General features: G+C 42.6%; 1 protein-coding gene across 2 annotated transcripts in view; it reads left to right on the forward strand.

Moving 5' to 3' along the window:
- Nucleotides 1-24,443, forward strand: part of BMPR2 (bone morphogenetic protein receptor type 2) — a 99,361-nt gene extending 74,918 nt beyond the window's left edge. Inside the window, exons 9-14 of one of the 2 annotated variants that reach the window (XR_013839151.1) lie at nt 1,562-1,709; nt 6,994-7,130; nt 9,182-9,357; nt 10,885-12,164; nt 15,057-18,392; nt 18,762-24,443. Coding sequence is in view for 1 of the 2 variants with exons in the window: in XM_079976982.1 (XP_079833108.1) it covers nt 1,562-1,709; nt 6,994-7,130; nt 9,182-9,357; nt 10,885-12,164; nt 15,057-15,307 (1,992 nt within the window). In the remaining variant the exon portion in view is untranslated. Of the gene's footprint in view, nt 1-1,561; nt 1,710-6,993; nt 7,131-9,181; nt 9,358-10,884; nt 12,165-15,056 lie in introns of both variants that reach the window. The other variant, XM_079976982.1, reaches the window with a different exon arrangement.
- Nucleotides 24,444-26,708: the final 2,265 nt, after the last annotated feature.

A 26,708-nucleotide genomic window follows, 5' to 3' on the forward strand; every position in this document is an offset into this window, starting at 1 on the left:
CCCAAATCTTTCCTGGTTGCTGCTTGCTTATATTTTGGAGTAGAGAGGCCAGGTTCTTCATCCCTGGTACAATGCATGTGTATAATCTTGATTGGTTTGTGGCAGAGCTCTGCGGGTTTGTCTGCCTCTCCTTTCTGGTTACTTCCTAACATACTTCCTAACTTCCTGACAGTAAGAGCTGTTCGACAGTGGAATTTGCTGCCAAGGAGTGTGGTGGAGTCTCCTTCTTTGGAGGTCTTTAAGCAGAGGCTTGACAACCATATGTCAGGAGTGCTCTGATGGTGTTTCCTGCTTGGCAGGGGGTTGGACTCGATGGCCCTTGTGGTCTCTTCCAACTCTATGATTCTATGATTCTATACCTTTCCTTAACCACATTTGAGGACTGTGTAATATAGGAACTCAAACGAGAATGTATTAAGAAAGGAAGAAATATATCTGCATTGGATTTAATTAAATAGGTTATATACCTGGCTTAAGGATTGTATATGGTGTACATCCCGGACTTGATTTGCATGTTAGGAAGTAACCAGTAAAGAAATTTGTTACAAACATTACCATTCAGCCTGTTGTGTCCATTATTTGTTTGCACATGTCAACAGACCTTTCCAACACCTCCAGTAACGGCTGTGTGTTTAACCTGAGATTGAAATCCCCTCTACAGGTAGTTCAGTAACGAAAATTTATAACTGAATCTGAAAAGGGGAAATCGAAAGAGAATTAATCTCTGCTTTTTAGTTCAAGATACATAAAAATCCCGAGTGCCTCAGTATATCATGCAAGGTTTTTATTTCTTTTTAAAGGTACAATGTGAATTTTGTATCTGTATAACAATCTAAAGGACAGCTGTTCCCAGATTTACTATTTCACTTTTTACAGTGAAAGGAGGGATGGTATAAAATGCTATAAAAGGTCGTTATTTCACAAAAAGGTTTTTTTTAAAAAAACAACAACAGCTCCTCATGTTTCCTTTTGCCAAATGGAGGTGGAGAAATGGTCTGATCCTGTCACCTGCTCAGTGTGAATGAATAAATAAATCTCTGAGACTATAATAATAATAATAATATAATTTATTATTTGTACCCCGCCCATCTGGCTGGGTTTCCCCAGCCACTCTGGGCGGCTTCCAACAGAGATGAAAAATACACTAAAAGACTATCTGCCCTACATGCAGCTGTCGCTCTTTATGCTTTATTATTAATTAACCTTTATTATTCATTTTGAGGTCAAGGAAATACTGAACTTTTTAGCTAAACATTACTTTGCTCCTGTTCCACTTATGGCTACTTCTCAAAACTATTAGATCATGCCACAAAAGACTTTTATTAGGAATGAGGACACAACAAAATGGGCATAGTTGTTATTATAAATGTGGTTAATAAGACCAGAACAAGGCAGTATGGCCTTGAAAAGGCTTTCTGTTCAAGAGATTCCAACCTGAGAATGGAAGTGAACATAAATGGGGAGGGGTAGTTCTACTTAATTCCTTTTAAAGATAAGGGCAATAGACGGGATTTTGTAAATACTGAGCTAATGTTAAGAATGTCACAACATGTTTCTGCAGGTTGGTACAATCCGCTACATGGCCCCTGAAGTGCTGGAAGGAGCTGTGAACTTGAGGGATTGTGAATCCGCTCTAAAACAAGTAGATATGTATGCACTAGGCCTAATCTACTGGGAGATTTTTATGAGATGCACAGACCTGTTCCCAGGTAATAGAGGAATTGCTGGAATTCTTCTACTCTGATTACATCCACTGGTTTTGGGTCTTGTGGGGGGGGGGCGGCGGTTGCTATTGAGATCTGTAAGGATTGGCTATAAATTCCAGTTCTCTTGTTTGTTTCCCACAGTGAACTCAGTGCCATCTAGTGTTTCAGAGTTGTATTAAATGTTATAATTCATGATGAAATATGTAGCCTTGGTGCCTGATAAAGTAATGTTGCCGATAAGCTTTAGGTATTAAGGAAAGCTTATATGTTACAGCTGGTAAAGCTGAATGAATACTGTGGACATGTCCACATGAGGTTTCTTGGGTGGCTGGTGGTATACACAATCTCCACCAACACACACACACAAATACATATATATATGGCAAACCAGTAACATCTGAAATTCTGCATGCATAGCACAAGCCACAAAAGAAGCGGGGAAGGTCTCAAAACAGCACATTGTGGGATTTTCATATTTTGTTACCAAGGCAAACCAGGTATGTGGGGAGCTTCCATGGAAATATGTCCCTGAAATGTTTACATTTTGAAAAATAAAATGTCAGCTTTTTTAATGAAGTATCTGAGGAAAGTATCGTTAGTCTGAATTATAATTATTTAATTGTTATTAGTACAGTGGTACCTCTAGTTACAAACTTAATTCATTCTGGAGGTCTGTTTTAAACCTTAAGCTCTTCTTAACAAGAGGTGTGCTTTTGCTAATGGGGCCTCTTGCTGCCGCTGCACCGCTGGCACACGATTTCCGTTCGCATCCTGGGGCAAAGTTCTCAACTCAAGGTAACTCTTCCAGGTTAGCGGAGTTTGTAACCTGAAGCGTTTGTAACCTGAGGCGTTTGTAACTCGAGGTACCACTGTATTCTTTTATTATTTCAATTTATTTACCACCCTTTATCAAAAGATCCCAGGGCATTGTACAATGTGGCAATTGCATTTTGCACCAGCTGAAGTTTCCAGACTGTCTTCAGAAGCAGCCCCATGTATAACACATTGCAGTAATCCAACCTAGCGGTTACCAGAGTGTAGGCCACAGAGGTTAGGCTATCCTTGTCCAGAAAGTGGTGCAGCTGGGCCACCAGCCAAAGCTGACAGAAGGCACTCTGCACCACCAAGGCTACCTGGCCTTCAAGCAACTGAGGCCACCTGGGTCTCAAGTAGTGGATCCAGAAGTACTTGCTCCTTAAGAGGGAGTGTAACCCCCTCAAGAGCAGGCAATCTTCCGGGGGCCACTAGGGGGCGCATTGGAAGATGGCCGACAATACCATCTCTCCAACCCACACGGGGTACTTAAGAGGCTGTTATGGGAGTAGGCAGCCTCCCTTGTTGCCTCAAGGAAATGGGGAACACTGCCCTTGCCTGCTGTGCCCATAAATCACCCCCTAATTCAAAAGAAGGGGGTGAGGGCCCTAGGCAGAATGCCCCTGTGTGGACATCGGCTCTCCTGGACGCTGTCTTTGATCACGCACTAGTTGCAGCAATTTGGAATAATTAATTACAAAAGAAGCAAATGCACATATTTCAAGTGAAGAAGGGGAGTGAAGTCTGCTAATTTAAGTGACCTCTGCGAAAGAAGACGACGGGCTGGAGAAACAGGAATATTTTACGATGAAGGTACACCAAAGGCGGAGTATGTTGACAATGGGGCTGAATGGGGGGGGAACCTTTTTTTACTTTCCTTCTATGTGATTTACAAGAACCCCTCCTCATTAGAACCGTCAGTTGAACTGACCCAAGCAGGATGATTAAGGTCTGTGTGGAGATAAACTTTAACCAAAAGTATGCTTTATGGAGACCGAGAAGCAATAAGGGCTTTTGGGAATGGCGCAGCAATTAATTCGGAGTCGCCATCTTGCCAAAGGATTTCTAGCCGGGAAGAAGAACGGATTTGTTTTCAGACTGCATTCCTAGTGAATCTCCTAAGAGGTTTTGAGAAAGGAGGCAGATTGGTGAAGATTAATGACGCTAAGACTGTTTTGATGTATGGAAGTGATGTTATATGGAAAACGTCTGGATATGGCTACTGGATTAAAAAAAAAAAAATCCACACAGGATTACAAACTGTTCTAATCAGCTTGCGGAGACTATCAGAGGTCACAAAGAGAAAGGAAAAATATATGAAAATAACAACAAGAGATGTGGAAAAATAATAAGAAAGGACTGGATAGTACTGTGAACATCATAAGGTTAGATTTGTGGACATTAAAACAGCAGTAAGAAGTAAGAAGTTGATTGGATCCCTTCGGAACTTGAAATATGGGTACCCCCCCAACAAAAATTTAAAATTCGGCTGTGTAATTTGGAATTTATTTAAGTTGATTTGATTTGATGTGATTAGTCGGTTAATAAAAATTATTCTTTAAAAAAAAGAGCAGGCAATCTTCCACCTATCTGGTCTAGGGAACCACCCACTAATGCTGCCTCTGTCTTGTTTGGATTGAGCTTCAGTTTATTTGCTCTCATCCAGTCCATTGCCAAGGCAAGTCTAGCACACTCACTGCCACACCTGCAGATGTAAAGAAAAAATAGAGCTGTGTGTCATCGGCATATTGCTGACAACACATGCGCAAACTCCAGATGCGACTCCACGCAGCGGCTTCATATAGATATTAAACAATATGGGGGAATAGAATTGAGCCTTGAGGGACACCTTCTTGAAGGCTCCATGGTGCTGAAATACAGTCCCGAAGCATCACCCACTGAAAGCGACCATCCAAGTAGGACTGGAACCATTGCAGAGCAGTGCCGCCCACTCCCAGCTCAGATAGCCTCTTCAGGAGAATACAGTGGTCAATGGTATTGAAAGACACCGAGAGGTCAAGGAGGGTTAACAGGGACCCTGTCTCTCCTGGCAGAGTTTCTGTGCCAAAGCCAGGCTGAAACCCTGATTGAAATGGATCTAGAAAATCAGTCTCCTCCAAGAGCACCTGGATCCGGTCAGCAACCACCCACTCAATAATAATAATAATAATAATAACAACAACAACAACAACTTATTTTATTTATACCCCGCCCTCCCCAGCCGAAGCTGGGCTCAGGGCGGCTAACAACAATCGAAATAATCCAACATTCTAAATACCTTTCATTATAAAAACTAATTAAAATCAAATTGATGGCAACCATTAAGCAAAATTCTGTGCAGATTGCCAGAGGAGGGGGTCAGGCTGCGCCCTGACCAAAGGCCTGGTGGAACAGCTCTGTCTTACAGGCCCTGCGGAAAGATGTCAGGTCCCGCAGGGCCCTAGTCTCTTGTGACAGAGCGTTCCACCAGATTGGAGCCACGGCCGAGAAAGCCCTGGCTCTAGTTGAGGCCAGCCTAACCTCTCTGTGGCCTGGGATCTTCAGGATGTTTTTATTTGCAGACCGTAAGTTCTTCTGTGGGACATACCAGGAGAGGCGGTCCCGTAGGTACGAGGGTCCTAGGCCGTATAGGGCTTTAAAGGTTAAAACCAGCACCTTAAACCTGATCCTGTACTCCACCGGGAGCCAGTGCAGCTGGTATAGTACCGGATGAATGTGATCTCGCAGCGAAGACCCCATAAGGAGTCTCGCCGCGGCATTCTGCACCCGCTGGAGTTTCTGGGTCAGTCTCAAGGGCAGCCCCACGTAGAGCGAGTTACAATAATCCAGTCTGGAGGTGACCGTCGCGTGGATCACAGTGGCTAGGTCAGGGCGAGAGAGATAAGGAGCCAACTGCTTAGCTTGGCGGAGATGAAAAAATGCCGCCTTTGTTATAGCTGTAATCTGCGCCTCCATAGAGAGGGAGGTATCGAAGATTACACCCAAACTCTTAACGGACGATGCTGGCACTAATTGCACCCCCGCAAGAGATGGGAGTTGCCCCCTCAATCCCATATCGCCCCGTCCCAGCCAGAGGACCTCTGTCTTCGAAGGATTTAACTTCAACCGGCTCCCACGTAACCATCCAGCCACAGTGTGGTCAGTGTGTCTGGGGCCGAGTCAGGATGGCCATCCATCAACAGATAGAGTTGGGTGTCATCGGCATACTGATGGCAACCCAGCCCAAAACTCCGGACAAGCTGGGCGAGGGGGCGCATAAAGATGTTAAAAAGCATCGGGGAGAGAATCGCACCCTGAGGCACTCCAAACACCAAGGAGTGGCGCGATGACAATTCCCCCCCAAGCACCAAGAAAGGGAGGTTGGCAACTGGCTGGTAATTACCAAGGTTCTCAGAATCTAGAGATGGTTTCTTAAGAAGCGGTCTTCTCACTGCCTCCTTTAAACAGTAAGGAACTAGCCCCTCTCATAAAGAGGCATTGACCAGCTCCCTGGCCCAGACAGTTGTCTCCTCCCTGCTGGATTTAACAGCCAAGAAGGGCAAGGGTCCAGAGCACAGGTATTCGCTTGCACCAATCCCAACGTCTTGTCCACATACTGGAGCTGCATCATTTTTAGTGATCCATGTCACATCTGTTGAACTTCCCTAGATCATTCTTAGGATTTTTCAGATAGATTTACAAGATTGGGTGGAAGAAGAGGCAAAGAATGTCATACAGTTGCGTTTGAGTCAATGTAGGAATGGATAAAATAACACATCCATGAACTTGTAGAAATCAGCCCTGAGTGCTCACTGGAAGGACAGATCCTGAAGCTGAGACTCCAATATTTTGGCCACCTCATGAGAAGAGAAGACTCCCTGGAAAAGACCCTGATGTTGGAAAATATGGAGGGCACAAGGAGAAGGGGACGGCAGAGGACGAGATGGTTGGACAGTGTTCTCGAAGCTACCAGCATGAATTTGACCAAACTGCGGGAGGCAGTGGAAGACAGGAGGGCCTGGCATGCTCTGGTCCATGGGGTCATGAAGAGTCGGACATGACTAAATGACTAAACAACTACTACTACTGCTGCTGCTGCTGCTACTACTAGCCTTTATTGGTATAAGTTAAAACAGTAAAATCATACAAAAAGATCCAAATACGTTGTAGAATAGTTAGGATCAGCATGCAGGATGCACTATCTGGTTTCCTTTAAATATCTCCTGGTCCTCAAGTAGGCAAGGTCCCTTAAATGCTGCTTTTCTTCCTCATATGTTAGGCATAACATATTTGCAGAGCTTAGGCAATTTTGTCAATCGACTTTGCAAAAGAGCGTGATTAAGCCAATAGCACAGGCAGCTCACAGTACAACTGGACCAAATTTTGGTTCAGATGCAAGAGGAAAAAATATGATAGGCATCTTCTTGCTATGCCTGGGCATTTCAGAGCTATTTGGACTTTTTGTTTACGTTTAAATTATTGTGTCTGTAAACAGGAGAATCAGTGCCAGAGTTCCAGGCAGCATTCCACGCAGAAGTTGGAAACCATCCCACTTTTGAAGATATGCAAGTTCTTGTTTCAAGGGAAAAGCAACGACCAAAATTCCCAGAGGCCTGGAAAGAGAACAGCTTGGTGAGAGAAGCAAGATGCTCCCCTCCCCTTTTCATTTGGAAATTATATGTAAGATGCTAGATTATGGAGTTGGAGGCATAACATTGGTTTAATATGTAAGTTGCTGTCTTTAGGAAACTAAACTAAAATTAATAAAAAGTAATATTTGAGTGCAATATACAAGTATGGGATGGGCATTTCATGATGAGGTCAGTAACGTATTCTATTCATGTGTGTGCTCTTTAAATGCCCAGTTCACTGTCTTGATCACTACGCTGTACACATCAATGTGCTTTAAAATATAAGGTAAAGGTAAAGGTCCAGTCGTGACCGACTCTGGGGTTGTGGCGCTCATCTCACTTTATTGACCGAGGGAGCCGGCGTACAACTTCCAGGTCATGTGGCCAGCATGACTAAGCCGCTTCTGGCAAACCAGAGCAGCGCACAGAAACGCCGTTTACCTTCCTGCCGGAGCAGTACCTATTTATCTACTTGCACTTTGACGTGCTTTTGAACTGCTAGGTTGGCAGGAGCAGGGACTGAGTAACGGGAGCTCACCCCGTCACGGGGATTCGAACTGCCAACCTTCTGATCGGCAAGTCCTAGCCTCTGTGGTTTAACCCACAGCACCACCCACGTCCCTAGCTTTAAAATATACTTTATTATAAAAGTTTAATGTGTTATTTCAGGCAATGTCAGTCCAACAGACTGATGAATACAATAAATTACCATACTCTCTTTTTGGACTAGACTCTTGTTCCATTTGCTCAGTTTCTTAATGCATTAACATTCACAATAGAAGTAACAGATGTAAGCATCCTCATTCTCAGTAATCTGATTATATATATATATTTATAAATATTTATTGAAATTTTTTAAATAAATACAAAATGCAGAAATGATAAACAATATAACATGGATCATAACACGTTTTTTCAAAACTTCTTTGGACTCCCTCACGTCTCCCGCTCCCACTTACATCATTATAACCTTTTTCCAGCAATTTATCATCTTGTTTACATTCTTAAATCTCGTTCAATTAATTTAATCTAATAATTCTCCATAAATTTTATATTTTCCTCAATCTCACTTATCGTCAAATTCAAGTCTAATTCAATGGTAGGCAGTTATTTATGATCTAGCATCCTTCTTAGTCTTCTGCCAAATTACAATACTTTTGTAAATAAATCTTGAATTTCTTCCAGTCTTCTTCAACCCTCTCTTCTCCCAGGTCTCGAATCAGTAATCTGATTATAGCTACCATGTCTGTTTGGTAAGATTTGTATAAAGACCTGAAACCCTTTTTATCAACCTCTACCACCCACCTTGTAACATATTTTGAAAACATGTAACATGATTGAAAATATCTCACTGTTGCAGTCAACACGTTTAGAGTAATTTCTGGTTCCCTGTTTGTGAAATCATATAGTTCTTTTATCACCTCTGTTGTCAAACGACCCTAGACCAAATTGCTTTTAAAGAGAATCTTAGCTGCACCAGATCAAGTAATAACATACCTTAGTACAGACAAGATTACTTACTCATTGTAGTATTTTTCTAAAAGTTTTACCTGGGAGATGCCCCATTGAAATTAGTAAGGCTGGCTTTTTAGAAAATATACACAGGATTGTGTAACATTTCTTGACCCTTTAGAACACAGGATATGTACCGTATTTTTCGCTCTATAAGACGCACCAGATCACAAGACGCACCTAGTTTTTGGAGGAGGAAAACAAGAAAAAAAATATTCTGAATCTCAGAAGCCAGAACAGCAAGAGGGATCGCTGCGCAACGAAAGCAGCGGTCCCTCATGTTGTTCTGGCTTCTGGGATAGCTGCGCAGTGAAAGCAGTGATCCTTCTTGCTATTCTGGCTTCTGGGATAGCTGCGCAGCCTTCATTCGCTCCAAAAGACGCACACACATTTCCCCTTACTTTTTAGGAGGGAAAAAGTGAGTCTTATAGAGCAAAAAATATGGTAATTTTGAGATTCAGTTTCATTGTTTGGTCTTAGATTTTGTGTTGAAGTATAGCTTTAAAAGGGTGCAGAGCATAATGCTGGTTTACTTTATAGGCTGTGAGGTCACTGAAAGAGACAATTGAAGACTGTTGGGATCAGGATGCTGAAGCTCGACTGACAGCCCAGTGTGCTGAAGAGAGGATGGCTGAACTCATGATGATTTGGGAAAGAAACAAATCTGTCAGCCCAACAGTCAACCCTATGCAGTCTACAGCTATGCAGAATGAGCGGTAAGTAGTACTAAGTGTGTGCTGTTTTCACAATCTGGTTCCAAAAATCAATGCAACTTTTTAAAAAGTACATTGTATATGCACTTAAGTGTCCCATTTACTGCTTTCAGTTCTCATCTCAGGGTTGAACTTTGATTTCAAGGATGTCACGTTTTCCCTGAACTAAAATCATGATACTTCAGTACTCGGGAAAATGTGATTCTCCCTTAGACAGTATCTCTGTGTAAGTCATCTGTCACAGCACTGTCCAGCAAGGACAGTGAGGAATTAACTCTTTCTTGACAAAATTCCACTTACAAATTAGGAAAAGGCATGTCCATCAGTCCTGCATCTCACAGCTACTCCCAGACGTGCACCCAGTGAGGCAAGAGTAGCTCACCCTGATCTCCCCCACCCGAGTGGTGCGCAAGCAGGTGAAGACTACATCTGTGTGTAGCCTGTTTCTGCTCCTCCCACTTCAATCCTCTTCTGGTCCTGAGAGACAGTGGGGCAGGAGAGGTGGGGGCAGGAGGAGATGTGAAAGCCCTCTACTCTATACCAGCCTGACCTATCTCTTCCTCCTTCTGCTTGTGTTCTTCACTTTCCAATACTGAAGCTTCTGCCTGACGAGTCAGTCAGATCACCGATCCCTTCTTCCAAGCTCGTCTCCCGGTACCCACTCCTCAGTATCCAGCCAGTCTGTGACATTAACTAACTTAGGTCCATTAATTTCAGTGGGTCTGCTTAGAATATGAATAGTTAAATTCAATCCAAGGGCAGGTTGACACCCACAAAGTTAATGTGCAGTAAGTGCAGCTACAAGGGACGTGGGTGGCGCTGTGGGTTAAACCGCAGAGCCTAGGACTTGCCGATCAGAAGGTCGGCGGTTTGAATCCCCGCGACGGGGTGAGCTCCCGTTGCTCGGTCCCTGCTCCTGCCAACCTAGCAGTTTGAAAGCACGTCAAAGTGCAAGTAGATAAATAGGTACTGCTCCGGCGGGAAGGTAAACGGCGTTTCCAAGCACTGCTCTGGTTCACCAGAAGCGGCTTAGTCATGCTGGCCACATGACCTGGAAGCTGTACGCCGGCTCCCTCGGCCAATAAAGCGAGATGAGCGCCGCAACCCCAGAGTCAGTCACAACTGGATCTAATGGTCAGGGGTCCCTTTACCTGTACCTTAAGTGCAGCTACAACATGATCACTGAGGCCATTTCCAGACAAAAGTCCATAATAGCACTTGTCAAAGCCAGTATTATGCCTGTTCCCACATTTGGAACAGTGTTGAAATAATAGTGCTACGAATGGGATAAAATTAAAGTAGGCATGTGTGTGCTAGAATGGTGACATACAGCTTCTGAAGGGGAAAAAAGTCTAGGCCATCACACTGAGGTCCATGACATAACAGCACTGCCACACACACAGCAAAATTCCCATGATAGTTCTGCTTGCTGCAGAAACTATTTTGCATTTTTAGATCCTTTGTGTTAGAAGAATTTATCGTCTACATGCTCTTAATCCTCGTGTCTTCTTTGTGTGTGTTTTTTTAAAGAAATCTATCACACCATAGGCGTGTGCCAAAGATCAGACCATATCAAGATTACTCTTCGTCATCTTACATTGAGGACTCCATTCACCATCCTGACAGCATCGTGAAGAATATTTCGTCTGAGCTTTCATCGTCCAGCACACCACTGACCATTGGGGAGAAGAACAGAAACTCTATTAACTACGAGCGACAGCAAGCACAAGCTCGCATTCCTAGTCCTGAAACTAGCGTCACAAGCTTGTCGACCAACACTACCGCCACCAACACTACAGGTCTCACTCCAAGCACTGGCATGACCACCATATCCGAGATGCCTTACTCAGGTGAAACAAACCTTGGTGCTACAAATGGCATGCAGCCATTTGGGCCAACGCCTGTTTGTTTGCAACTAACAGAGGAGGACTTGGAGACCAACAAGCTGGATCCAAAGGAAGTGGATAAGAATTTGAAGGAGAGTTCTGATGAGAATCTGATGGAGCATTCCCTTAAGCAGTTCAGTGGGCCCGATCCACTCAGCAGCACTAGCTCCAGCTTGCTGTACCCACTGATAAAACTGGCAGTAGAAGCAACAGGGCAACAGGACTTCACGCAAGTTGCAAATGGCCAGGCGTGTCTAATTCCAGATGTTCAGCCTGCTCAGGTCTACCCTCTTCCTAAGCAGCAGAACCTCCCAAAGAGGCCTACTAGCCTACCTATAAACACCAAAAACTCAACAAAAGAGCCTCGGCTGAAATTTGGAGGGAAGCACAAATCAAACTTGAAGCAGGTAGAAACTGGAGTTGCCAAGATGAACACTATCAATTCTGCAGAACCTCATGTGGTAACGGTTACCACGAATGAAGTGGCAGGAAGGAGCCATACAATAGCCTCTCATGCTGTACCAACCCAGTATGTGAATGGTACAGTGCCATGTGGCCAAGCATCCAGCTCAGGGGTCCATCGGGCCCAGGAAATGCTGCAGAACCAGTTCAGCGGAGAGGACAGCCGTCTGAATATTAACTCAAGCCCTGATGAGCATGAGCCCTTGTTGAGAAGGGAGCAGCAAGTGAGCCATGATGAGGGCATTCTCGATCGTCTGGTTGATAGGAGAGAACGTTCGCTGGATAATGGTAGAACAAACGCCAACAACAACAACAGTAACCCATGTCCAGGACAAGACGTTTCTGTCCTCCGTAGCCAGAGCACAGCACCAAATTCTGGACAAGCCCACACTAGAAGAGCACAGAGACCTAACTCGCTGGATCTATCGGCCACAAATGTTTTGGACGGCTGTAGTATGCAGTGTGAGTTTTTGTGGGGTTTATCAGTGGGTATTTGCAAAAATATTACAGAATTAAACTTCTTGACTTGGGTCACAACCTAAAAACCAAATTCTGCCCTCCCAACCCAGGAAGATTTAACCCCCAGTGCTGTAGTTTTGCTTGTACAGTGGTACCTCCGCTTACGTATCTCTCTGGTTATGAAAACTTTGGGATGCGTAAGCGGCAAACCTGGAAGTATTTTTCCAGGTTTTTGGCGCATGTGCAGAAGCGCTCTATCGCCACGCATGCATGCGCAAAAGTGCTCTCTCCAGTTGCGAAAACCTCAGGATCCAGCCGGACCTCTGGAACGGATCCTGCCCGCAACCAGAGGTACCACTATACCAATTAAATTATTTCTGTTCTTCCCAGTGAAGAATATCCCTTCAACCTTCTCTTTTTAGACCGTTACGTTTAAAACATAAATTAGGAAGGAGTTTAAAATGTTTTTGGTTTCTGAGAAAACTGTAATACTGCCAGAGGGACTCAGCAATACTTTTGTTGACCTCTCTTAGAGGTGTGTGAGCCTTGGTTCTTCAGATAAATCAGTGACTTGCAAAAGTAGACTCACCTTTTTAAAAAGTAACATGGTACTCTCCTTCAGCCAAAGCTAGTTGAATGAAACAAGGTTTGACTAGAAGATTCGTTACACAATTTAGCATAACTTTCTACAACTAGGATTGTCTTCTAAAATTATTTAGAATGTATTATATTCTAAATTATTTTAGAGTTATTGTAGTAGCCTATTATTGGGAATTAATTAATTCACATTTTAGAAAGCTTTCTTTTCTCAAGAGCTGTTCTCCATTGTTAAGTTGAAGATGCTCCATAATAAGTAAATGGAGATTATGGATGTTGGTGCCACACATACATATAAATACAGTCATACCTTGGAAGTCAAAAAGAATCGGTTTGAGAAGTCTGTTTGACTTCCAAAACGTATGGAAATCAAAGCGAGGCTTCTGATTGGCTGCAGGAAACTCCTGCAGCCATTTGGAAGCTGCAGAAGCCTCGTCGGATGTTCAGCTTCCAAAAATAGTTTGCAAACTGGAACAGTCACTTCTGGGTTTGCAGCGTTCAGGAGCCAAAACATTCAAGAACTAAGCTGTTCAAAAACCAAGGTACGACTGTATTACTGCTTTGCTTAGTTGAATCCCACTATTGTAATTTGCTGTTATACAGTGGTACCTTGGGTTACATACGCTTCAGGTTACATATGCTTCAGGTTACATACGCTTCAGGTTACAGACTCCGCTAACCCAGAAATATTGCTTCAGGTTAAGAACTTTGCTTCAGGATGAGAACAGAAATCATGCTCTGGTGCCGCGGCGGCAGCGGGAGGCCCCATTAGCTAAAGTGGTGCTTCAGGTTAAGAACAGTTTCAAGTTAAGTACAGACCTCCGGAACGAATTTGTACTTAACCCGAGGTACCACTGTATATCTATGAAGTTGGAAGCTGAAAAGAACACTCAAGTACAATATGGTTCAGTATTGTGAATATAACATTTATTCATATTAAGGTAAGATTCGATAGAATTGAGACAGTAGAATCCAGGTAGAGGTTGCATAGACTTAATTCATCCTTTGTGCCAACTGTGTATTACACTTAACCATATTTAATAACTCTAACCATGGCTTGAGCTCCAAACACAAGCCACAGTTTAAGGTACTTTGCTCTTTCTTTTTCTTGGCACAGCACACCAGTCTTTTAGCTTTGAAATTCTTAGTAGGCAGAGCAACTGCTGTAATTGGTTTGCCAAACCCTGATTTTAAAATCCACTTCAAACATGGTTTCTAATTCTGGCTTGCCCCTGATTGAGCTATCATTTTCATTGCTAAGGGAAGTTTAAGACTTCAAATTAACACAAAGAAGCAGCAGTTCGTTTTTAAATCTGCCATTTTAAATCTGATTCTTTAACAAGAAAGAATCCGTAAGTATTAGGCTATGTAATCGATACATGTGCCACGCCCCTGCCTGTTTGCTGCTCTTGGTGCCCTCCACCACTGTCTGCAGCTAAGCTTTCAGACACAAAAACAGGTCCAAGACAGCACACTAAGTCTCTAGTAAAATGTGGAATCCTTTAAAAAATGAAATCATGTACATAAAGTGACAGAAATGGCAATGTTGTTGTTGTTGTTAAGTTGTTTAGTTGTGTCCGACTCTTCGTGACCCCATGGACGTGAGCACGCCAGGCACTCCTGTCTTCCACTGCCTCCCGCAGTTTGGTCAGACTCATGCTGGTAGCTTCGAGAACACTGTCCAACCATCTCGTCCTCTGTCGCCCCCTTCTCCTTGTGCCCTCCATCTTTCCCAACATCAGGGTCTTTTCCAGGGAGTCTTCTCTTCTCATGAGGTGGCCAAAGTATTGGAGCCTCAGCTTTAGGGTCTGTCCTTCCAGTGAGCACTCAGGGCTGATTTCCTTCAGAATGGAGAGGTTTGATCTTCTTGCAGTCCAAGAAGATGCTTTGATGCATTGATGCTTTTGAATTATGGTGTTGGAGACTCTTGAGTCTCCTCCAGCACCATAATTCAAAAGCATCAATTCTTTGGCGACCAGCCTTCTTTATGGTCCAGCTCTCACTTCCATACATCTCTACTGGGTAAACCATAGCTTTAACTATACGGACTTTTGTTGGCAAGGTGATGTTTCTGCTTTTTAAGATACTGTCTAGAGAAATGGCAATACTTATGACTAATACTACATACAGTAGACCTAGTTCCCAGGATTTATTTTGAAAGGGGAGTTTCCAGGGCTGCTTTGTTGAAGTCTACCTATCCTGTCATCCATTGCTTTTGATAAGATTACGTATTTTCTTTTTCTGCCACTTCTGCTCTTTCCTCCTGTATGACACTGTGTGTATTCTGCTTATTTTTAGTGAGTGAGTCATCCCTAGATGGCAAACCCGGCTCAGGAGAAAAGATCAAGAAACGTGTGAAAACACCATATTCCCTTAAGCGGTGGCGCCCGTCAACATGGGTCATCTCTACAGAACCACTGGACTGTGAAGTCAACAACAATGGCAGTGATAGGGTAGTCAGCTCTAAGTCCAGCACAGCTGTTTTCCTTGTAGAAGGAGGTACTGCTACAACTATGGTGTCTAAGGATACAGGCGTGAACTGTCTGTGAATTGTTTAAAAGCTGACAAAAATGACATTTTTGCATTCTGTTAAACAAACATGCAGAAGACCTTGGGGGGGGTTCCTTCTCCTGTCAGCACCCCTTACTGAGGACTTGCTTTAAATAGATTTCAGCTATGCAGACGATTTTTAGCTTATGCTTCCATATTTTTAATTTTGTTCTTATTTTTTTTGAAACATTTTTTGCACTTTTTATTTAGTATTGCAAAATTACATCTGTCTGTTCCCGACCACAGAATTATATATATGTGTATCGAATGACGTGGTCTCAAAATATTTTTTTTAAAAAACAAAAACAAAAAAATGTATTGCTGATAATCAGTTTGGACCGGGTTCGAAAGGTCACTAAACACACAAGCCGCCTGGCTGCAGTGGTGTTTGCCGTTCATGTTTTGAGTTCTGTGCACAAGCTCGTTTGTATGTTTCTGTGTGACAGAGTGTATTATCTTTTAAACGCCCTATTTTTCACTTGTGTTATGTTGAAATGTGCAATAGTCTGTAGTTCACAGTATGCTTTGTGTTTCAATCCCTGCTACACAGTTCCCCTTTTGGAATTAAAGGGTGGTAGGGGTTTTTAATCTAATGATTTGGCAGCCAATGAAATCCAACTGTGAACTCTGCAAAGCATAATCAGCTTAAAGCAGCTGCTTGTATCTATCTATATGTGTGCTCCAAGGTCACAGTTAATGCATGATTTTCCCTGCCTTAAAAGGGCTTTTTAAAAAGGAAGGAGGGGAGAAAAGAACAAACTTCTGCTTTCTTTCATCCTTCGAAATTAGCAAATTGCAGCTTTCTTCATAGTGGACAATGCAGCTTTGGAAAACTCTAAGCAAGAAAGTGCTGAACAAAATATAAGGAATCAAAGGGTCAGTTTGTACAATCAGCAGAGGTAGATATCTGCCCTAATAAGCTTGATAAACATGCCTCACCATTGGCAGGTTTACAAAGTTTAAAAGCTCTATATGGGACAGATGATCTGTGGTATCTTTTTTCACCAAGCCATGATGCGTGTGCAAATTATAACTCTGGTATGTGTAAACTGACCCCAAATGTCTACCATTTTATTTTATCTCTTGTCGTATACAATTTGAAAGTTAAATATGCTTTGTATTTATGTACATTTTTCCTTAATGAATGCTTTTGGTGTATATTGAAAAGAACATTTTTGCCTAATCTTGGTAAGTTATCTTAATTTTTTTACTGTAGGTAGGTTGGTAAGACAGGTTTTTGATAGACAAGCTAAAACATGGACTCATCTGCATGATAGTCATGTAATGAGTTCCTATGCCTCTGTACTTTTAACTGCCCAAATCTGATGGCCTAGTTCAGTGTTGCATCAGATTGCCTAGATGTAACTGGCTGATTTACAGTGCATTCCTTTACATGTCTACTTAAGGAGAACATCTCACTGAGTTCAGGTAAGTGTATCTAGAATTAAAGCTTTTGAATATTGTGAAAATACCCAGTTCCTTCAGAAATGTCCTGCTTACGCATTAATTGCCCCTTTAGTACCTATCATCACAACATATCAGGGTTTTTTCTAAGGAAAACATTTTAGAATATTTTAGAATACATGTAACAGTACATATTTGTGCATGACTATTAAAATATCTGGCCCCATAAAAGCACCATTTTGAAAGTCAATAAGGATATCTCCCTAGACAGAAATGAGTAAATATTTGCTAACTGGCCCTTGTCACAGCATGAAGCCCTGTTGTCTCAGTTGTTGTTCAGACTTATGTAACCTTAACAAGATATATATTTACAATCACTAAATAGCATCTAGTATGATATCAGGTTCTAAATAAAAGATTGAGTTCTGATTTATCATAATCCAAGACTTACATAACTGTTTTTTTGGGGGGCCACATAGCACAATCTCTACAGCACATTGTCCTCATGCAAGTTTCTGATGAACTGCTTCATTCTGTTTTTCAGACCTTTAAAAAATTGTTTATTTCTTTAATTCAGTTCTTACCAACTTTTTCCACTTTAAAGTCCTGAACTCTGCACTCTTTTCGAAATACAGTAGAACCTCGGCTTACAAAAGTGGCAAACCTGGAAGTATTTTTCTGGGTTTTGCTGCATGCGCAGAAGCGCTTTATCGTACTGCATGCATGCGCAGAACAGGCACCTCCGGTTATGGAAACCTCGGGATCCGACCGGAGCTCTGGAATGGATCCCGTCCACAACTGGAGGTACCACTGTAGTTATATCCCGCTACTGAAGAATAAACCAACTTTTTCCACTGTGTGATGTTTGATTAGATTAGACCAATGAAGGTAATAGTTCAAAGTGGTTTAAATTAAATGAAATCCTGGTCTAGAATATCTGGATGCTAAGTAAGTTATGATATCATTTAGAATCTGTCATGGACTTGGTTAATGTTTAAAGTTTTCCATCAAATAAGATCACTGCTTTCATCCTGTGATAACCACATCAAAAGCCCTCTAATCAATTTTTCCCCCATTCATAGCCCAGTTTTCATCATTTATCTCTCACTGTGTTAAGTGATTATTTTACAACAATCTACTCTAGGCTAAGAAGGTTTGCGGCCTTTTGCCTCGTTCCCGGGGCATAGGCTTTTTGAATTTTTGGCCTAAATTCATACAATGTGCATTTACTGGAGTTATGGCCCTGCCATACTTTGTTTTAATTTCCTTTTAGCGTAAGCTTGAGGTTAATATTTGCAGCTTTTAGTTTTCAAATCAGAAGTTGGACTTTGAACAGTGTTGAATCTTCCACTGAAAAAATTAGGCAATCAATATAATCATTGTTTTGGAGGCTTGTTTCATAGGAAGCAGCTTGACAGCCTTGAAGCTCTGTGGCATCAGCTAAAGAGCTGCGCAATTCCCATGACAGCCCTTAGGAGACACATTTTGGGAACTTTAGTTTTAAAAAGGCATGTTATCCCCAAGGAGCTCTCAAGGAACACACTAGAATAAGTAGCCTAGTTTTTGAAGAGGAAACTGAGCTGTGTGGATTGCGTAGTTAATCCCAAAGAGCCAGCAATCCTGCTTTGAGTAAACCAGATTTCAGGTGATCTCCCCTTTTCAAGTATTGGAAGGACTTAAGTAAAGGTAAAGGGACCCCTGACTATGAGGTCCAGTCATGGCCGACTCTGGGGTTGCGGCACTCATCTCGCTTTATTGGCCGAAGGAGCCGGTGTACAACTTCCAGATCATGTGGCCAGCAGGACTAAGCCGCTTCTGGAGAACCAGAGCAGCGCACGGAAACGCCGTTTACCTTCCCACTGGAGTGGTACCTATTTATCTACTTGCACTTTGACGTGCTTTCAAATTGCTAGGTTGGCAGGAGCTGGAACAGAGCAATGGGAGCTCACCCCGTCACGGGGATTCAAACTGCCAACCTTCCAATCAGCAAGTCCTAGGCTCTGTGGTTTAACCCACAGCGCCACTTGTGTCCCTATTGGAAGGACTTAGGGAGGGCTCATTTGGGCTGGGAATTTCTCTGGGCTGGGGAACCATGCTGTAGTTCAGGGATAGTATATCTTCCACTCCAAAAGCTGGGCAGCTTCTCAGTGCATGTCCTCTTAACTGGGAGTTCACAACCACATTTTAAAAATTAACAGAAAGTGGAAAGAGGCTACTAAAAAATATTCAAGAGTGGAGTGTTTGTGCAAATGAAACTGTGTGAGTGATTTTTGGCTCCTTTTTATTTTTTAGACCTTTTTGCATGTCGAGACCTATTGCCAACGATTGCATGGTTTGATTGTGATTTCACTAATGTCTCACATCTGCGTAGTTGGATGTGCCAAGTCCAAATGCTCATGACAAAAGGATGGCAAATCAGCCCTCTCCATTCCCTGAAAATAGAGATTTGACCTTTGGATTATCTTTGCACAGTTACTGGAGGTGGGGTGTGTGTGTGTTCTCTTTCTTCAAATTATACTGATGGTAATATATCAGTAAATAGGCATTTAGGGAGAAAGAACCTCTATATGATATTTTGGAGTGAGAGTGTTTCATCAAAAGTTGCATTCTTTTGCCATGTTGTGAGAACAGTTTTCTAAAAAGGAATGCAGCAATGTTTTCAAAGTCCCATTAGTAAGCAAGTCAGAGACAATTTATTTTTCTAGTGTGGCAGTTGCATCTTTTCCCCCACAAGAAATATTTACTTGTACTGTAATTCAAGGGAAGGGAAATAATGCACAAGTTAAAACAATTGCACTCTTGTAGTTGTGCTTAAGTTATACATATAAGCAAAGGATTTAAAATAAATGGAAGATGTGAGAATCGGCTTTTTAATTCATGGAGGATCAGCATAGAAAGCTTGCTCTTTGTGTTAAGATATAACAAATGTCAGTTATTCATTCTGCCTTTCAGGTGTTCTGTTCAGTAGTGATATTTCTTTTACTTGAGTGAACAGTATCACAAGTTTCAAGGTCACATGCTTGTTCTGCAGTACCCAGTGTTTCACAAAATGATTTTTAATCCTCTATGCCTATAAATTGGGGCGAGGGGTGGAACTATAGATATGTATCTGAAAGGAAAAGCCTACCAGCAATTTATTTGTGGTGTAGTAGTTAACAAGTCTTTTTGCACCGCTGCATTGCTAAGGGCCGTTGACTTTGTTTTTGTCCATATGGTTATCCCTTAATGTAATAAATAATTGTAACATGCAAATGAATTTAAAGTTTATAAAAGGCTATTCCATCAGTCTATATAATGAAGAATATTTTATGTGATTTGCTTTTTATCATATTATGTATGTCTTTCGATGCCTTTTTTTCAGTAAACACATGCCTCAGATCTCTGTTGCAACTTTTTCCAGACATACCGTACAAAATATACTGATTGGAAATATTAAGCCTATAACCAATGACATAGTTAGCCATACAAAAAGAGGAAGGACTCCCTATAAGATGGAAATGTGTCTGAGGGAGCAAGTTTTAGAGGAAACATGATGGCTGGGTAAATGTTAAGCATCCCTTCCCTACCCAATCCTCTTCTCCTCCTATCTGCAACTTTTTTTTTTAAGAGGAACATGTCATAGGGCACTGGGATGAATGTCCCTTTCGCCTCCAGTGCAGGCTAAGTACTGAAATTCAGATAATAAAATATCATAGGCATTAGCCATCAGCTATACGTGACATTCATTCAACTGTATTGCACTATGAATTCCAATGGCCTTGCTAACTGGGAAGACAGTTGCATTCAGCAGTAACAAAATCTTGCCATTTGAGTGCTGGTAAAATACAGCATCGCTGAAAGAGGTGTGCATATCTGAGGAAGACAGACTGGATCCTGTGGAGAAAAATGAGCAACAGCTGCACAGTTGCTGCTTTGTAAACTCGGTGCTCTGAGACGGTAGGATATCTGGAGTAAGCAAACCCTTTTTTTCAACAGGGATACACAAGCACCCTAACATTCAACCTGAAAAATATCATGCTTTTGCGAGTACCCTGTTCAAGCACTCACAAAAGTGTAAGCCTTTTTTTGGGGGGGGGAAGTGTCCAGTTTGAGGACTTGCAAAAGGCTTGCTGGTCCTCACAGTGACCACTGCCTCCCATCTCACCAACCTGAATAATATATCTTGAGGCTAGGGCAGGACGGTAGAAGAACGGAGGCAACGGGTGTTCTGGAGCCCCTCTCAGAGCCTTCTTCCCAGCAATCACTCATAGTATCACTGTATTTTTCGCTCTATAAGATGCACCAGACCATAAGACGCACCTAGTTTTTGGAGGAGGAAAGCAAGAAAAAAAATATTCTGAATCTCAGAAGCCAGAACAACAAGAGGGATCGCTGCGCAGCGAAAGCAGACATCCCTCTTGCTGTTCTGGCTTCTGGGATAGCTGCGCAGCCTGCATTCGCTCCATAAGACGCACACACATTTCCCCTTACTTTTTAGGAGGGGAAAAGTGAGTCTTATAGAGCAAAAAATACGGTAAGTCCCATCCCCAATGAAGAAAGATGCTCTGCTGGGGCCTCTGGGTGCTCTTTGCTATCTTTGACTCCCCCCACTGGCAGAGGTGCAGGGGGAGCACACTGCCCCTGGCGGCATGATCCCAGTGGGGTGCCATCGTGGCTGCCCCCCGCATGCACTGGGTGCCACACCCCTGCAGCCAGCGTGCCACACCCCCAGCACACGTGCCACGCCCCTGTGGGCCATGCGTCATGCCCCCAGCACGCGTGCCACGCCCCTGCGGATGGCATGTCACGTCCCCGGGGTGTGCGCCATGCCCCCAGGATGCGTGCCAGCCATGCCCCCTGCTCTCCGCCACTGGCTCCCCCTGTCTCAAGGTAAGTAATTGGGACCTTGGGACGGGAGAAGGCAGAAGTGACAGTGGGCACTCGTCGGATCCAGATCAGCGAAGGAGTCCTGCTCACTTTGAACCATTTTCAAGAGTTTGAACAGATGCGCTGTCTTCTGTGACCATTGAGTCCCGCGGCATGTGTTTACACCATGCTTAGCATGTGTGCTCAATTTTAAGTTCTTTCTGCCACTCTATACATTTTGCCAGCCACACAGATTTATGCCCACTTCCCTTTGTGTCCTGCTGTTCATTTTTAAAGAAAACCATTTGGTCCAAGTACCATTTTACACAGCTTTCCAATATTTCCTTCAGCACTTGGAAAGTTTCATTTAAAACACAACTAGTTCAAGTTAACCCTGCCCCAAAGGGAACTACTTCCAGTTCATCCTTTTACAAAACAAAACCTGTTCAATTAATTCATCCAAATGAATACATAAAAAGTTCAGCCTAAAATCAGCATTCAGAATATCATAACCTGCTGTGCAGAAGTATAGGATCTAAAAGGAAATAGGGGTACACAGCTAATAAGATGTCTAACAGACAGAATGTTAGCAAGTGAATCTTTTCAGTTTGTGCCAGCTACACAGCTGTTAAAGGCATCGTTCATTTTGTTCCTCTACCTGTACTTCTCACTGCAAACTACCCTGTTGAAAAAGAGCAAATCTCTTCGGTAGGGAAGGTAGAGGAAATGCCTTACATTCCTTCCTTTTGATTACATAACAACAGTGATTAAGTTACTGAGCAATCTTAACAACACCTCCATATCTGTCTAATAAGCCTCCATGGTTTGCTTTCTAACTTTCCTTATAGATGTCTGACTGACTGGGGGGGGGGGGAGGAGGGAGAGAGAGAGAGTTTGGGTCTCCTGCCAGGCTGAAGAGAAGGGAATGAAAGTGAAGATGAACTAGAAGTTTACTTCACCCAGCAGTTATGGGGACCACTTTCAAGTGTAGTCCAGAGATTTTTTGAACTAGTTCAGTGAACTTTCTTCAACCAAACTAGTTCATTCCAAGCACTGATTTCCTTGTTCCTTAGAACTTAAACTTTGAGGATATAGTAGTTGGCACTGTTAACAGTATCAGTCTCATACTATTTGAGTAGCAACAGAGTACTTGCTTAAATGTTTTAAAGACAAAAATTAGTTATGAGTCTGATGTACTCTGCTGACATACACCCCACTGTTACACACGGGACCGCAGGAGAAGATACATATACAAAGCTGCTTTATAAAATTCCTAAACTGGAACAAAAGAGCAACTAATCCCGAGGAACTTAAAAGACTAACAAATGCATTCTGGCATGAACTTTCATAGCTGAAATATAAATAGGCATTACGTGACCTGTAAACTTGGTGGCCTTGTGTACACATGTTCACATACAATGCTGAACCATGGTTCGTGGTACATGCACAAGGTAGAATGAGCCAGAGCAAAACCACCAGCTTGCATTCTCCTTCTACGTAGCCAAGAGAAAGACTTCTGCTATGTCTATTAACGGTTTCCATGAATCTTGGCTTCTCATTATGTATGAACTGGAGACAGTAGAAAAGAACACACCTGATCAATTTCAAAACGAGCCAATTCCAAACTTTGGGTTATAAAGTTGGTTTCATTAACTATCGTCATGACATACCAGGATTTGTAAAAACTGAAGCCAGGTATTGCAAGAGGAGGGGAGGAAGAAATGAAATTAACAACATATGCAAGCTCAAAGCTTTACTCAGGCTCATCATAGCTCATTCATGTAGTACTAAATCATAGTTTAGCGGTGTGTGTGAATTAGTACAATGAGACTAAAGGGAAAATAAAACACATAAAATACTATACCACGTCAGAGTTGGGTGTGTGCCTTGGCTCATAGAGGTATACAAGATGCAATCGGAAATTAGGAATTATTCTTTTTTCCCTACAATTTTAACAAGTGAAACAGAATTTTTTAATTATCTTAAAGCACATCATTCAGATTTGGAACCCTCCCCCCCCCATAGGTCTATTTCCAGTTATTAGTATTTAATACCTGTTTCGCACAAATACTGTGTTATGCACTGTGTATTTGGTAGCTTGAAACAAGGTTCTTTGTATCTTAACAGCACTATGGAAAATTCCAATGTAAGTGCCAAAAGAAACTGACAATGCAAATTAAGGAAATGATAATTCCAAACCTCTTTATTTGTGTCACTTATACACTATTGAGCTGCATTTCTTCTTTGCTTACTCAAGTGTGAGGGAACTGGATTGTATTGGCATGCATGTAAGGTTGAAGCACCCTTCTCAATGACTGTGGGCTGAGAGTTTCCTCCATCTCAATGATGGTGTGTTGTGACAATGGCGATATTCCTACAACTTTAAACACGAAGCCATGCATAGCCTCAAATTGGAAAAACGAAAACACTGAGCTACATGGCATTCATGTCCACAGCGAGATTTCTAGGGAGAAAGAGCCGAAGAATACTAGCCCTCTCAGAACTCTCTTATTGTAGTGCTTCTCACACATTTCTGCAGAAATGTCAAATTTATACATGGTTGATTTTACTACTTTTGTATAAGCTGCACAGTACCTTGCTATGCTGTTTTAAGTTGCGCATTACAGGATAGTCTGACTACGAATGAAACGTACCGCTTTTTAAAATCATCTGTGGATGCCGCTATGAAAGCTGACATTCTTAAAAGCCACTTCAGAGTTTTCTATGAATACTTGTTATATATGAACCTATACAAAGAGACTGTATCGATACAAAGAAATTGGATCGGAACATTTAAAAACATTTCTTTAGGTTTGGGGGGTGCGCGGGGAGTCTTGCTGTAAAATGATGCATTAATCCATTTAATAAAAATCACCTTCATGAAAAGAGCTGGGGGTTTTTTTGTGTATGTGTGCGTAAGTTTGACAACTTTATGGTGCGACCAGTAGATGTCACTGCTTACTATTAAAGCATGGGATTAAGATATATTTATCTGCTGGGAAAGAAGAACCATCTTCTGACTTGGCATGTTACAAGAGTACGTTAGGGGGGAAATGTGCCTAAATTCAGGTTTCCATATTATCTATTTCAATCATGTATACTTTGTTGTAAATCGGCTTATAAAAAAGAGTACTCTCCTGAAAGCCCATGATGAGTAAGTATCTCCTCTTAAGTCAGGCAAGGTATATTTTTCCATTGGAAGCAGTAGAAGTTTCTCTCTCATTATCTGTGGACCAAGATGTGTGTAGACAGAAACTTTACATCTAAAAATAGTATTAACACCGACAACTGGGAAACACTGGCCTGCGAGCACTCCATTTGGAGAACAGCCTTTACCAAAGGTGCCATGGGTTTTGAAGACACTCAAACTCAGGACAAAAGGGAGAAACGCACTAAGAGGAAGGAATGTTTGGCAAATCCTCACCATGATCAACTCCCACCCGGAAACCCTTGTCCCCACTGTGGAAGGACGTGTGGATCCAGAATTGGCCTCCACAGTCATTTACGGACTCACTGTTAAAACAGTGTTTATAGAAGACAATCTTACTCAGCTACGAGTGATCGCCAAAGAAAGAGACAGAAGGTTTTGTAGGCTGGGAATGGATTGTTAGAGTGGTTGTTTATTGTAGTGATGTAGCAAAATGGTAACTTGAAGAAACCTCTAATGTCACACAATTTTGCCTAGCGCCAGGGTTCAACAGCTAAGTGATATCACCCTGGGCTCTTTAAGGAGGAAGGGTGGGATATAAATTGAATAAATAAAAACTGTAATGCTGTAATAGCTGCCGTCACTTGGGTAGAAGATGCCACCTGAGAAAAGGAATAGGAATGGGCAGCGTGTATGGAGGTCCGAGGCTGCCTGGACAATGACCCATCTCTTGGCCTTGCTGATGTGATTCAAAAGAAAGTAGAGCAATACATTTGACACAAGCTTGGCTGCAGGAGTTGCCAGAAGGAGGCGTACAAGGTGCCATCCAACCACCTTAGGGATGCCAATCCAGATTTATGTAGGTTTTACTCCCTAGCTGTGGGTTAAACCACAGAGCCTAGGACTTGCCGATCGAAAGGTCGGCGGTTCAAATCCCCGCAACGGGGTGAGCTCCCGTTGCTCAGTCCCTGCTCCTGCCAACCTAGCAGTTCGAAAGCACATCAAGTGCAAGTAGATAAATAGGTACCACTCCGGCGGCAACTTAAACGGCGTTTCCCTGCGCTGCTCTGGTTCGCCAGAAGTGGCTTAGTCATGCTGGCCACATGACCTGGAAGCTGTACGCCGGCTCCCTCGGCCAGTAAAGCGAGATGAGCGCCTCAACCCCAGAGTCGGCCACGACTGGACCTAACGGTCAGGGGTCCCTTTACCTTTACCGTTACTCCCTAGCCCAGGGGTCAGCAACCTTTTTCAGCCGTGGGCAGGTCCACCATCCATCAGACCATGTGGTGGGCCGGACTATATTCTGAAGGAAAAAAAAACGAATTCCTATGCCCCCAAAATGACCCATAGGTGCATTTTAAATAAAAGGACACATTCTACTCATGTGAAAACACCAGGCAGGCCCCACAAATAACCCAGAGATGCATTTTAAATAAAAGCACACATTCTACTCATGTAAAAACATGCTGATTCCTGGACCGTCTGTGGGCCAGATTGAGAAGGCGATTGGGCCAGATCCGGCCCCCAGGCCTTAGTTTGCCTACCCATGTCTCAGGCCACCATCTGTGTGCAATTGGGATCAAGGTTCTCCACCCAGATTTCTGGTCTGTTTGCTTATCCAGTTGACATGTTAAAAGTTACATTTTTTAGAAATGAAGTTATCGCCGTTCATATTGCAGCAATACACCATTGTTCTCAGAATTTTCTCTCCAAAAATGGTTCCTTCCTTTATGAGCTCACACCCTAAATAAGGGAGCAAGAGGAAACCCTGAAATAAGTCTTAATTGTCTGGGCTTGTCTGAACAAATGGTGAGAAGGAGCCAAGCTTTGTCATTCCAACTTCTCTTGCTAAGATCTGCAAATACCGTATTTTTTTGCTCTATAAGACTCACTTTTTCCCTCCTAAAAAGTAAGGGGAAATGTGTGTGCTTCTTATGGAGCGAATGCAGGCTGCGCAGCTATCCCAGAAGCCAGAACAGCAAGAGGGATTGCTGCTTTCACTG

The sequence above is a fragment of the Podarcis cretensis genome (genome assembly GCF_951804945.1).
Source record: "Podarcis cretensis genome assembly, chromosome: 1".
NCBI classification, from domain to species: Eukaryota; Metazoa; Chordata; class Lepidosauria; order Squamata; family Lacertidae; genus Podarcis; species Podarcis cretensis.